Source organism: Panthera tigris, chromosome D3, assembly GCF_018350195.1.
Source record: "Panthera tigris isolate Pti1 chromosome D3, P.tigris_Pti1_mat1.1, whole genome shotgun sequence".
Lineage (NCBI taxonomy): Eukaryota > Metazoa > Chordata > Mammalia > Carnivora > Felidae > Panthera > Panthera tigris.
This window is the reverse complement of record NC_056671.1, coordinates 54,569,636-54,583,979: the sequence shown is the minus strand read 5'-3', so window position 1 is coordinate 54,583,979 and position 14,344 is coordinate 54,569,636. Positions and strand designations below refer to the sequence as shown.

General features: G+C 34.2%; 1 protein-coding gene across 11 annotated transcripts in view; it reads left to right on the top strand.

The window, feature by feature from the left end:
- The window catches only part of CCDC178 (coiled-coil domain containing 178), a 463,104-nt gene that overhangs the window by 84,353 nt on the left and 364,407 nt on the right, over nucleotides 1–14,344 (top strand). For all 11 annotated transcript variants that reach the window (XR_006210059.1, XM_042962674.1, XM_042962673.1 and 8 more), the window contains exons 7-9: nucleotides 1,401–1,601; nucleotides 6,051–6,271; nucleotides 11,561–11,703. Coding sequence is in view for 10 of the 11 variants with exons in the window: in XM_042962674.1 (XP_042818608.1) it covers nucleotides 1,401–1,601; nucleotides 6,051–6,271; nucleotides 11,561–11,703 (565 nt within the window). In the remaining variant the exon portion in view is untranslated. The remainder of the gene's footprint in view (nucleotides 1–1,400; nucleotides 1,602–6,050; nucleotides 6,272–11,560; nucleotides 11,704–14,344) is intronic.

Below are 14,344 nucleotides of genomic sequence, written 5' to 3'. Positions count from 1 at the left end.
TCCAGGGGCGCCTGGGTGGCTCAGTCGGTTGAGCGTCCGACTTTGGCTCAGGTCACGATCTCGCGGTCCATGAGTTCGAGCCCCACGTCGGGCTCTGGGCTGATGGCTCAGAGCCTGGAGCCTGCTTCCGATTCTGTGTTTCCCTCTCTCTCTGCCCCTCCCCCGTTCATGTTGTGTCTCTCTCCGTCTCAAAAGTAAATAAACGTTAAAAAAAAATTTAAAATAAAAAAAGAATATAATGTATCCAAGAGGTGGTAGAATTTGAAAACAGAGGACAATACACCAAAGTAGGGACCAGACAAAGGGCCAATCCATGAAAAGATAATTTTTATGCATTACAGTAGAGAATCCTGTTTCTCAAGAATTCTTTTCAGCCAGCATGCTGAATTTCTTTGACAGGCCTACTAGGTTAGAAGTAGAAACTGTGCGGCTACTGAGCTTGCACTTAAAACCAATGTCTAATACAATCTTCTAGCAGAAAATTATTGCTTTATTGTCCAAAGTAAAACAAAATAAAACAGAGGTCTATTAGTTGTCTTTTTTCTTTTTCCAGTTTTACTGTTTTTCCTGTAGCCTCAGCTCTTTGAGGCTTTGCCTTTCTTGACACTTTGTGTTTGTTTATGTCTTCTTGTCATGTCACATTTTGGCAAAAGTCACTGTTTACAAGTATAAATCTCACCAGAGTGGAACCCGTATCCATCTTCCTTACTGCTCTATCTCTGGGGAGAGAACATATTGCCTAGAACGTAACAGGCTCTCTACATGTTTCTAGTATAAATAGATGAATGAATACCCATGTTAATCATTCCGTTAACATTAAACCATAGCATTTCAGAGCTGTGAACCAGGAATCACAAATATATCTCATTACAGGAGTTAATTTGTGTTATAACTGAATAAACAGAATTTGGAAGCAATGAATTCCTGGCAAGGCTAACTAGGGATGCTATTATCTGATAAGGAATAAAGTGTCTTATTTCTAGGAACCATCTGAGGATTTTCAGTCTTTGTCTGATGTAATCATTGTTATTTGCTTTTGTCATAGAATGAGAGGAAACGAAACACAAGCATAATTTAAAAATAAAGCTCTATAATATAGCTTGGGAATAAAGCAGTTTTTCTTTAGGTAAAATATTATACATAAAGCTATTGCTTGAGATTTAGCTATTCTAATTATTTTATAAAATGTTCACTTAAAAATCTGTCTTCAAAGGTTTTAATTAATGTTAGGATTCTGTTATAATAGAGCTGTCTTTAAAAGGCCAATTCATTTTTCTAAAATTCTCTTATTAAACATATAAATATTAAAAAACAGTAATAATATGATAGTACCTATGTTCCCACCACCTAGTTTATAACCTTATTCATTAACATATGTGAGTACATATTTCTATTTTAAGATGAAAGGTGTCCAGAATTAAAGCAGGAAATGGAAATATTGCTATCAGAGGCCATTCATCTCATTAAAAGTCTAGAAACTGACCGTGCAGAAGCTGAAGAAGCTTTAAAACGACAAAAGTCAAGAAAGAAAAAGATTCACATGAAAATTGATTCTTGGTCAATTTGGAGACTTCAAGAAATCCCACTAGCTGTGCAGAAAGGTAATAATAAGGATTTTTTTCATGTTGCTATTTACTTTGTTGAAGAGGCATAATCAGTTGAAACTTGGGGAAAAAAATCAACAGTGACCACATTGTTTTGTATCTAAATTAGTGCAATTTTGATAGATGCTATTGATGATAATGCTGAATTCAAGTATATAACTGGGACTGCACTGAGCAAACCTGGACCTTCCCTGGTTTGGTGTTTGTTGGAAATTCCATAGTATTTATGGTACTCAAGGGTGGCATTCAGACATTTGGCACATTTCCTATGATGACTACATTGTTTGAGTACTTGATATTTAGAAATTTGAGTGATTTCCAGTTATTGTCATTGGCCACATATTTAAATCTGGGAAAATAAAAGAGTTTTAAAGTGATATTTTAGCAACATGAATATGCTTTTGACAATTCAGTAGTATATTTCACTAAGAACTTTTAACAGGCAGTAAGACTTGAGAGATTCCAAGGGGTAAGTAACAAATATGTAGAAAGGAAACACTGTCTTTTTAGACTAAAGAGTAAAAGACCTGTGGCAAAGTATTAAATAATCTAAAGGCATTTGATTTTTTAATTCTCCAAACATGCCTGTCAAACATGCCTGACTACACAATTTCTGAGACTGGAATTTGTTTATAAATAAATTTTAATTCAGTTAAAATTTTTAATTCAGTATTTACATGCTTTATAAGTAGATTATATTAGGGTACTCAAAAACCTATCATTTAAGTTAAGGCACTTTTGAGAGGAAAAGGGGGCCATTATCATCCATTGACATAATATTATGTGTCAAAAAGAATACTTACATACACCTTTGTTATATGTCTTCTAAAATAGTAGTGTGTATACATTTTAGGGAGTTGCGAAAAAGGGTTAGAACTTTTATTTATAGGGGTGACTGGGTGGCTCAGTCAGTTAAATGCCTGTCTTTTTAAAAAAAATTTTTTTTTAATGTTTATTTTTGAGAGAGGTAGAGCACGAACAGGGGAGGGGCAGAGAGAGAGGGAGACACAGAATCTGAAGCAGGCTCCAGTCTCTGAGCTGTCAGCATAGAGCCTGACACGGGGCTCAAACTCACCAGCTGTGAGATCATGACCAGAGCAGAAGTTGGATGCTCAACCACCTGAGCCACCCAGGCACCCCTAAGTGTATGGCTCCTGATCTTAGCTCAGGTCATGATCTTGCAGTTTGAGGGTTTGAGCCCTGAGTTGGGCTTTGTCTGGCAGCGAGGAGACTGCTTGGGATTCTGTCTTTCTCTCTCTGCCTCTCCCCCGCTTGCTATTTCTTCCTCTCTCTCTCAAAATAAATAACTTATATATTCATATATATATATATATATATATATATATGTGTGTGTGTGTGTGCGCGCGCGCACGTGTGTGTGTGTGCACATACATATATATGAATATACATATATATATTTATATATAGTTAAAACATTTTTTTTAAGTAATGTGTACACCCAGTGTGGGGCTTGAGCTCACAACCCTAAGATCAAGAGTCGCGTGCTTTATCAAGTGAGTCAGCCAGGTACTCCATTAACACATTGTTTAGATTTTGTTTTTAAGTAATACCTACACCCAATGTCGGGCTCAAACTTACAACCCTGAGATCAAGAGTTGCATGCTTTACTGACTGAGCCAGCCAGGTACCCCAGAACTTTTACTTACATTTTAAAATTTTATTCTTTTTATTTTCTTTCTTGATTATTTGGGTTTTTAATTTTGCTTTTATTGCACCAAATAAAATACAGTATCCAGTGGTTCCTAAATTATGTTATTTAAATAAAATAAAATAAAATAAAATGTAGGTTTAATGAGTATTTCCTCCTTTTAAAGTAATACTGAGCTCACAGATTGACCTCACCATTTGTTTACTCCCTTCTGGAGCAGAACTCAAGAAGCAGGAAATTTCCCAGAGCCTAGACTGGATGAATTTAACTTAGCCTTTGTCTATGCACTTTGCTACCCTTTACTAAAGAGTTAATTCCAAAAATTATGCAAAATTGCTCTAAACTCAGATAGACATTTTTCTACCCATGCATTTAAAGTAATACATTTTACAATATATTTAGTTTCTACAGATGTTTTATTCAGGCTTGGAGTTAGTTTGTTCTGATTAACAAGGTTTTTGAATAGAATTTAAAATGTGCATACTCTACTAATATAATAGCATAGCTATGTAATTTGTAAATCCATACATGCATATATATTGGTATGTTAGAGACAACCAAAACCATACAATATGGTCGGAATGGAATGGGAATTCTGGGAAATTCTGGATTCCAGTAGGGTCTTGAGCAGATTCATATTCACATCCACAGGGAGTCATCTGCAATTTTTGAAAATGTTTTGGAAGCCCTTCCTTGTCATTAGTAGTAGAAAAATCAGTGGGAGCTGGTTTTGTTTAATATTTTGCTGATTTCTGTATAATCTCATATAGCCTTTATAAGAGTGCATACTGTAGTTTGTGGTTTATATGAAGTTCTACTTAAGGAATTGCCAAAATAAAACTAAATTGAGATACATGTGTGGACATTCTAGAAACTTTATAAATGCATTTTCAGTGATGGAATATATTCCTGCCATTGGTGATAATTTATTGCTTGGGCTGTCTTTTATTTAAAGAGCTACTTAAAGATCTTTTAAAAACTATTAAAAATCTACTTAAAAAGCAAATTTATGTTCTTCTGCTTTATTTTATTTAAGTGGCTAACATATGCAATGAAATTTAAATTCATTATTACTATGTAGTTTTTAAGTACCTCCTATTTATAAAGTATTCCTGAAAAACTATGTGCTTTCAGGAATATATTGCCTTCATATTGATATATTTAGGATATAATTTCTAAATTTTATGAATTTTTTTTACAGGTTCTAGAATTATATATTCATGTAGTCTTTAAATTCTCAAAGTATCCAATTTATGTGACAGGAAAAACTTTTAATCTCCTTAACAGCCTTAATATTAAATATGATGTTTAAAGAATTTTGGATAATTTATTATAAGAAATCCTACTTACAATTTTAAGAAAATTAAGGACATTCAATTTTTCTAGATATCTTGTGGTAACTCCTCCAGATCCATCCATCCCCCTAACCAGCCTGCTCACGCTTGTATCTTTTGTGTTTTGGTCCATGAAGCTTATTCATAATAGACTGCATCAAAGATATTTTTGGTACTCTGGCTTCCTGCTAGTGCAACCAACGGGTTCAGTGGTAAGAGACCAAGGGAGATAATGGAGAAGAATGAGGGTGTGGTATTTATAACCCTACTTGGTCACTGCATCCCCCTCCCCAGAATGACAGCCACTGGCACTATGCAGCCAATAATCTAGCAAATGTCTTTTCATTTTCCTATCAAAAAAGATAACCAGAAATAAGTTGCAGTTCACAAGTTCGAGCCCCGCATTGGGCTCTGTGCTGACAGCCGGAAGCCTGTAGCCTGCTTCAGATTCTGTGTTTCCCTTGCTCTCTGCCCCTCTCCTGCTCTCTTTCTCTTTGTCTCTCTCTCTCTCTCAAAAATAAATAAACATTAAAAAATTTTTAAAAAAATAAAGGAGAGTACATATACTATATTTATTATACTCAAGCAGCATCTGAAAGCACAAATGAACTAATGACTCAGATTCCCCTGGTACTCTCATTGTACCTGTTTCTTTAGATTCTCTGTCTTTCCCTTAACCTACATTCCTGGCTCCATGGGTACTTCCCTATGATTGGAGAAAGGATGGAGTAGGAAGATAATTGTGTCCCATATAAAGGCTCACAAGAATGCTTCTACTGTGGAAGAAGACCTCAGTAATAACACAATGTTAAATCTTCTAATTTTGTTTTGCATTGTTTTGTCATGTGAATTAGTCAGATATTACCATAATAATTCTTTGTAACAAATGCTTTGGAACTCAGTGACTTACTGCCACTTTTTAAATATGGCTTATAGCCACTTTTTAAATATGGCTTATAGCCACTTTTTTAATAGCTCATATTACTGACCTGTAAGTTTTAGTTGATTCTTTTGTGTTTTGATATATAATTGTATCAACAGAAAATCGTACTTATTTTTTTCCTTTTTCTTTCTGATATTTATAACTCCTATCTCATCGTTTTACTTCTAGATGATTTTAAAGGCCTCTACTCTTGCAGTTTTTCTCATTTTTGTAATTACATAGAGTGGTTGTATGTAACCCTGTATATACATTGGTTGTTATAAGCAGGATTTGTACAATTATTATCTTATAATACATATATTTTAATCCCTTTGATGATAAATGATGAAAGCAATATATTTTATAAGGCAATACTAAAATAATTCATATTAAATTTAGGAAGCTTCACAGATAAGTAATTTTGGAATCTAAAGTATTTCATATTTCTCTTTTACAAATAAAGATTGCCTTCTGGAGCTTTTGTTTTAAAATCAGATTTTCTTTTGTTATTGTATGTCTAGAACATGAGGCCTATTTGAGAGATATTGTAGAATTACGATGGCATCTTGATGATAGAGCTTATCAGCTAAAACATTTTGAGGAACAAAAGGTGAAATTGGAAGAAGCTAATGCAAAGCTTCAAGCAGACACAGACTACATGAATGCACGCGGTCCTCTAATTAACTCAAAGCAGAACCAAGAACTTGAAGCTCTGAAAGAATTGTATCTAAAAAAATTTGAGGTAAATTAATGGATATGTATCTTATAGATTTATAGATAGTTATAAAAAATGTTTCAGCTAAAAGAAATTAGCGTCTTTAAATGTTTCATTTTCATTGAAAATTGACCTGCTGCTTATTTCCCAAAGGAATATTATACTACACACAATACAGTCATTTGATATTCATTTAAACTGTGTCTTCTTTCCTTTTATACTTAGGGGTATAAGTATACTTTTATACTTAGGGGCAATAGTCAACTTATTAATAAAATTTTGGAGATTTAAAACAACATGGTAATATTTGAAGTTGTAAATTGAATTGCAGAAGAAGGCAAATATATATCAGTCACTTTCATTGTTTATGATAATAAAGTATAAAATATTTTCAATGATTAGTTAATATTTAATGCTCTTATTGTGGGATTGTGTTATAGAAAAATAAAGTATTTATACCTTCCATTAAATGAGCAAGTATAGAAAAATAAAGTATTTATACCTTCCATTAAGTGAGCACATTTATACCTGCCATTACTTTTGATTATTTAGAGTTGCTAAATGTGTTCTGTATTTTCCTCAACCAGTCCATTTTCCTCCCTCGCTCTCCGAAGACAACCTTATCATGAAATTCTGTTTCTAGGTGAAAGTTGTATATTTTTATACATATATATATATTTTAGCACAATACATGGTTTCTTTTTCATTCTTTAAATAGTATCAAACGTATAACTTTCTGCAAGTTGTTTTTTAATCTGATTTTTTTAAGATATCAAACTATTGTTGATACAGAGATATCTAGTTTATTCCTTTTACTTGCTGTCTTGGATTTGACACCTAAAGCAAAGCTAACAAAGGCAAAAACAAGCAAGTGGGGCTAAATCACCGTGAAAAGCTTTTGCACGGCAAGAGGAACCACCAGCAAAATGAAAAGACAGTCTGCTGAATGGGAGAAAATATTTGCAAATCACAAATCTGATAAGGGGTTAATATCTGAAATAAAGAACTTAGCAGAGACAACCTGAAAAAAATATTGGGCAGAAGACCTGAATAAATATTTTTCCAAAGAAGACATACAGATAGCCAACAAGTACATGAAAAGATTCTCAGCATCACTAATCATCAGGGAAATGCAGATCAAAACCACAGGAAGATATCATTTCATACTTGTCAGAATGGCTATTATCAGAAAGACACGAAATAATAAGTGTTGGTAAAGATGTGGAGAAAAGGGAACCCTTGTGTACTGTTGGTGGGAATGTAAATTTGTGCAACCGCTGTGGAAAACAGTATGGAAGTTTCTCAGAAAATTAAGAATGGAACTGTCATATAACTCAACCATTTCACTTCTGGATATTTGTTAGAAGAGAAAAACACTAACTTGAAAACATATGTGCACCCCCTGGTACATTGCTGCGTTATTTATAATAACCAAGATATTGAAACAATCTAAGTGTCTATCAGTGGATGGCTGGATAAAGAAGATGTGGTATATACATACAGTGGATTTTTACTCAGCCAGAAAAGAATGAGATCTTGCCATTTGCAACAACAGGGATGGACCTTGAGGACATTATGATGAGCGAAATAAGTCAGACAGAGAAAGACAAATATCATATGATCTCATTTATATGTGGAATCAAAAGAAACAAAATAAAATACAATTTCATAGTCATAGACAACAGATTGGTGGTTGCCACAGGCAGCAGGGGTTAGAAGATGAATGAAAAAGGAGTCAATAGATAAACTTCTAGTTATAACATACATAAATCAGAGGGATTTAATGTGTAGCAATGGTGACTATAGTTATAATATTGTGCCGCATATTTATAAGTTGCTGAGAGTACATCTTAAAAGTTCTCATCACAAAAAACATCTAGCTATGTGTGGTGATGGATGTTAACTGGACTTACTGTGATGATCATCTCACAATATAGAGAAACATTGAATAATTATGTTTTATACTTGAAACTTATATGTTAATTGTATCTTATTTAAAAAATGAAAAACGTTTGTGCTTAAGGGGCACCATCAGTATCTGATAAAAGGTCAATACTCAAAATATGTGAAGACCTTTCATAACTCAACACCAGAAAAACAAGTAATACAATTGAAAGGTGGTCAGAAGACCTGAATAGACATTTTTCCAAAGAAGACAGCCTGATGGTCGATAGATGCATGAAAAGATGCTTCACATCTCTAATCATCAGGGGAGTGAAAAAACTGCAATAAGTTATCACCTTATAGTTGTCAGAATGGCTAGAATAAAAAAGACAAAAAGGAGCAAGTGTTGACAAGGATATGGAGAAAAAGGAACCCTCATGCCCTGTTGGTAGGAATATAAATTGGGACACCACTGTGGAAAACAATATGGAAGTTACTCAAAACATTAAAAATAGAAATACCGTATGATCCAGTAGCTCCACTACTGAGTATTTACCCCAAGAAAACAAAACCCTATAAAAAGATATATGCACCCCTGTGTTTATAGCAACATTATTTACATTAGCCAAGATATGGAAATAACCTCAGTGTCCATTGATAGGTCAATGGATAAAGAAGATGTGGTACATGTATATACAGTAGAATATCAGCCATAAAAATGATGAGATCTTGCCATTTGCACCAACATAGATGGACCTCTAGAGGATATTATGCTAAGTGAAATTAACCAGTCAGAGAAAGACAAATCCTGTATTATTTCACTTCTATGTGGAATCCGAGAAATACAACAAACAGAAAGCAGGAACAGACCTGTAAATACAGGGAACAAACTGATGGCTGCCAGAGGGGTGGGGGTAGAGGGATAGGCAAGTGGATGATGAAGAATGGGAGGTACAGGCTTCCATTTACAGAATAAATAAGTCGCTGAGATACAAGGTACAGCATAGGTTGTAGAGTCAATGATATTGTAAAAACATTGTATGGTGACAGCTACACTTGTGAGCATAGGATAACGTATAGACTTGTTGAATCACTATGTCATACACCTGAAAGTAATTTAACTTTGGGTGTCAACTATATATCAATTAAAAAAGCAAAAAAGATAAAGGGTACTATCAAAAAAGTAAAAAAACAAAAACAAAAACAATGAGAGAGAAACAATTGTAAATTATACATTCAGAAAGGACATAGTATCTAAAATATATAAAGAACTTTTTAAATGTGACAAATCAGGGCATACAGCCCAATTAGAGTGGGCAAAGGACTTGAATAGATTATCTCCAAAAGACATACATACAAATGGGCAGCAAATGTATGAAACGATAGAGGCTCAACATCATTAGTCATTACGGAGATACAAACAAAAACCCCAATGTGATACCACTCACAACAAAATAACAAGTTTTGGTGTCTGTGTGGAGAAAATTGGAACTGTGGTACTTTGCTGGTGGGAAAGTAAAATGGTTGCAGATGCTGTGGAAGACTTTGGCATTTCTTCAAAAGGGTTAACGTAGAATTACTATATGCTCTAGCAGCAGTTCTGCTCTTGAGGATTATATACCACAAAGAATTGAAAACTGATATTTAAAGAACAAAGCCAAAAGTTTTTACATAAATATTCATAGCAGCACTGTTTATATTAGCCAAAAGGTGGAAATAGCCTAGTGTTCATCGTCGGATTAACGACCAAACAAAATGTGATATATCTATACCATAGGAAGAAATAAAAGGAAATGAAATACTGATACATGTCACAACATAAATCAACTTTGAAGGATTATGCTAAATAAAGAAGCCAAATACAAAAGATCACATGCTTTATGATTTTATTGGTATGGAAAATCCAGAATACGTAAGTCTGTAAGACAGAAAACAGATTGTGATTGCTAGGGGAGAGTATAATGTAGTGTTTTGTTTATAGTCATTTATCATATAAATTTGTTTTGTTTTATTCTGCTGTCTTGACTCAGTTTTTAAAAAAAAAACTTTTTTTTTTACATTTATTTATTTTTGAGACACAGAGAGAGAGTACAAGTGGGGGAGGGGCAGAGGGGCAGAGAGAGAGAGAGGGAGACACAGAATCTGAAGCAGGCTCCAGGCTCTGAGCTGTCAGCACAGAGCCCAATGTGGGGCTGGAACTCACGGACCTTGAGATCATGACCTGAGCTGAGGTCGGACACCCAACTGACTGAGCCACCCAGGTGCCCCTGTCTTGACTCAGTTTTGAGGTCCTGGCTAGAGGCCTGCTGAAATAACCAATTGCTTAAATGATGCAAGACCTCTAGCCAATGTACTTGAGCCCTAGTGCATAGCTACTTGCAAATCAAGCTCACAGCCTCATTGTTGCCTTCAAATTCATCAAGCAGCTTGGCCCCATAACACCATAGAGCCACAAGAGTATTCTACACAATCGGCTGGAGTATCAATGGGGGAAGGATATGCCAGTGCCACATGGGCCCAATCCAGAGCTTGCCCTTGAGATGAATTTGTCTCGTTCTCGACAGGGAGCCCACCACCCCAGCAATGCCTACGGGTTACCTCTTCTAAAGGTACTGACAGGTTGGACATGGGATATTTGATATTAGGAATTCTGTTATGTTTCCTGACCTCTTGTTTGCTTAGCTCATCGTCCCTGCATACTCCTTGCTCTCTGCTAAGATACATATGCCCAGACTCCTGTTCCTAAAGGGGAGTCTTATAGAGGTTACTACCATCTGTGCTATTCTAGAAATTAATGAACATTATTGCTTTTTCCAGGAGGCACTTGCTTCATTTCAGTCCACCACTTTACCCACTGGGGAAAGGATTGTTCACTCCCTAGTGCTCTCTCTTCCTCTCCCTCTAACTTTCCAGCAGTGACAAAAAAAAAAAAGGGGGGGGAGAACTGGAGAGAGAAGGGAGATTGTTTATATTTGATAATTAATAAAAACAATAACAATGGAATATTTTGGACCCTTTCATTAATAGTGGTTATTCCTGAGAGAATTACAGGTGATTTTATTTATTTTTCCATCTGTGTTTTCTGGTTTTTCTACAATGAAGTAATATTGTCTCAGTGATAAAAATAGCAAAAAGTAGCAATTCTCCTATAGGTGAAAAGATAATTCTTTTATTTTGCTCATGTTACCTGGGATATTGAAGTTATTTTCTTCAGTAACTTTTATACATTTCTAGCATTGATGTCTTTCAGGCTAATGCAAACCTGAAACTTTACTGTGCTCAATAGACTACATATGGGAGGAAACTGATGTAAAGAACTTTAAAAAAAAAATCAGAACAACTCTAAATTTAAGTCTTTTCTCTGATCTTACTCTTGCTTGATTCTTTTAATTACTAAGTGTATATATTAACAATAATATTTTTCATTTCTAGGTAATGGAATTATACAAACAAATTCAGGAAGAACTTGCAGAAGCTATAGAAAACTCTAAGAATGCCAAATTGAAGGCTAAACAAATGAAACAAGACATGGAAAAAGATATTCATAATGATGAAGCAAGCCTAGAAGCCTACAAGTAAGAATTTTTCACAAATGCTGCTTACAGCATTTTGAACAAAAATATTGATTAAAATTTAATTTATATTCCTGTATAAAATATCAGATAAAGAGAAAGGAAAGAATCTAAATCACCCATATTTATCTTATCAGTATGTTTATATGTAAATTAAGACATGTTTTTTACATATGTAAATATATGTGTATGAATTCCTAAGCACTATTTTTCTGTCAATTTATTTTATTTTATATTAGGTTTTTTATTTTAATTACACTATTAATATATAGTATTATATTATTTTTAGGCATACAGTATAGTGATTCAACAATTCTGTACATTACTTGGTGCTCATTATGATAAGTATGTTTTTTAATCCCCCGTTTTACCTATCCCCCCCATACACACACCCTATGTTAATCATTAGTTTGTTCTCTGTAGTTAAGAGTCTGTTTCCTGGTTTCTCTCTCTCTTTTTTCTTCCTTTACTCATGTGTTTCTTAAATTCCACATAAGAGTAAAATTATTGTATTTGTCTTTCTGACTTATTTTGCTTAGTATGATACTCTCTAGCTCCATCCATGTTGTTGCTAATGGCAAGACTTCATTCCCTTTTATGACTGAATAATATTCCACTGTGTGTATATATATATATATATATATATATATATACACACACACACACACACACACACACACACACACACACACACACTACATCTTTATCCATTCATCTATCAATGGATACTTGGGCTCCTTCCGTAATTTGTCTATGAATGATGTTGCAATAAACATAGGGGTGCATGTATCCCTTTGAATTAGTGCTTTTGTATTTTGGTAGTAAATACCCAGTAGTGCAATTACTGGACTGTAGAGTAGTTCTATTTTTAACTTTTTGAGGAACCTCCATACTATTGTCCATAGTGGCTATACCATTTTGCATTCCCACCAGCAGTGTAAGAGGGTTCCTTCTTCTCCACATCCTTGCCAACACCTGTTGTTTCTTGTGTTTTTTATTTTAGCCATTTTGATAGGTGTAAGGTGATATCTTATTTGTTGTTTTGATTTTCATTTCTCTGATGATGAATGATGTTGAGCATCTTTTCATGTGTCTGTTGGTCATCTTTATGTCTTCTTTGCAGAAATGTCTGTTCATGTCTTTTGTCCATTTTTAATTGGATTATTTGTTTTTTGGGTGTTGAGTTCTATCAGTTCATATATTTTGCAATTCTAACCCTTTATCATATGCCATTTGCAAATATCTTCTCCCATTCAGTTGATTGCCTTTTAGTTTTGTTGATTGTTTCCTTTACTGTGCGAAAGCTTTTTATTTTGATGTAATTCCAGTAGTTTATTTTTGTTTTTATTTACCATGCCTTGGGAGACCTATCTAGAAGAATTCTGGTATGGCCAATGTCAGAGAAATTACTGCCTATGCCATCTTCTAGGATTTTTATGGATTCAGGTCTCACACTTAGGTCTTTAAACCATTTGAGTTTCTTTTGTGTATGGTGTAAGGATGACTCAGTTTCATTCTTTTGCATGTAGCTGACCAGTTTTCCCAACACCATTTGTTAAAGAGACTTTTTGTATATTTATTCCTCCTTTGTTGAAAAGTAATGATCATATAATTGGCAGGTTGATTTCTGGGTTTTCTACTCTCTTCCATTGATTTATGTGTTTATTTTTGTACCAGTACCATACTGTTTTGATTACTACAGCTTTGTAATGTAACTTGAAGTCTGGAACTGTGATACCTGTAGTGTTGCTTTTCCTTTTCAAGATTGCTTTGGCTTTTTTGGAGTCTTTGTGGCCCCATACAAGTTTTAGAATTTCTTGTTACAGTCCTGTGAAAACTGCTCTTAGTATTTTGATGGGAATTGCATTAAATGTATAGATTGTTTTGGGTGGTATAGACATTTTAACAATATTTGGTCTTCCAATCCATGAGTATGGTTTGTCCATTTCTTTGTTTCATCTTCAATTTCTTTTATCAGTGTTTTATACTTTTCAGAGTACAGGTCTTTCACCACTTTAGTTAAGTTTATTCTTAGTTATCTTATCATTGGTGCAGTTGTAAATGGGATTATTAATTTCTCTTTCTGCTGCTTCATTATTAGTATATAGAATTTCTGCCCATTGATGTTGTATGCTGTGACTTTACTGAATTCATTTGTCAGAACTAGTGTTGTTTTGGTGAAATTTCAGCGTTTTCTGTATATTGTATCATGTCATCTGCAAATAGTGAGAGTTTTACTTCTTTCTTAAAATTTTGGATGTCTTTTATTTCTTTTTGTTTTCTGATTGCTCTGACCTTTTGTTGTCTTATTGCTGTACTGTGCTGAATAAAAGTGGTGAGAGTGGACATCCTTGTCTTGTTCCTGACCATAGGAGAAGAGCTCTCAGTTTTTCCCCATTGGGTATGATGTTCACTGTGCATTTTTCATATAAGGCCTAATTATGTTGAGGTATGTTCCCTCTAAATTTACTTTGTTGAGGATTTTTATCATGAATGAATGTTGTACTTTGTCAAATGCTTTTTCTTCATCTCTTGAAATTGTTTTTACCCTTTCTCTTATTGATGTATCACGTTGATTGATTTTGAATATTAAACACCTTGCATTCCAAGAATAAATCCCACTTGATGTGGTGAATTATTTTTT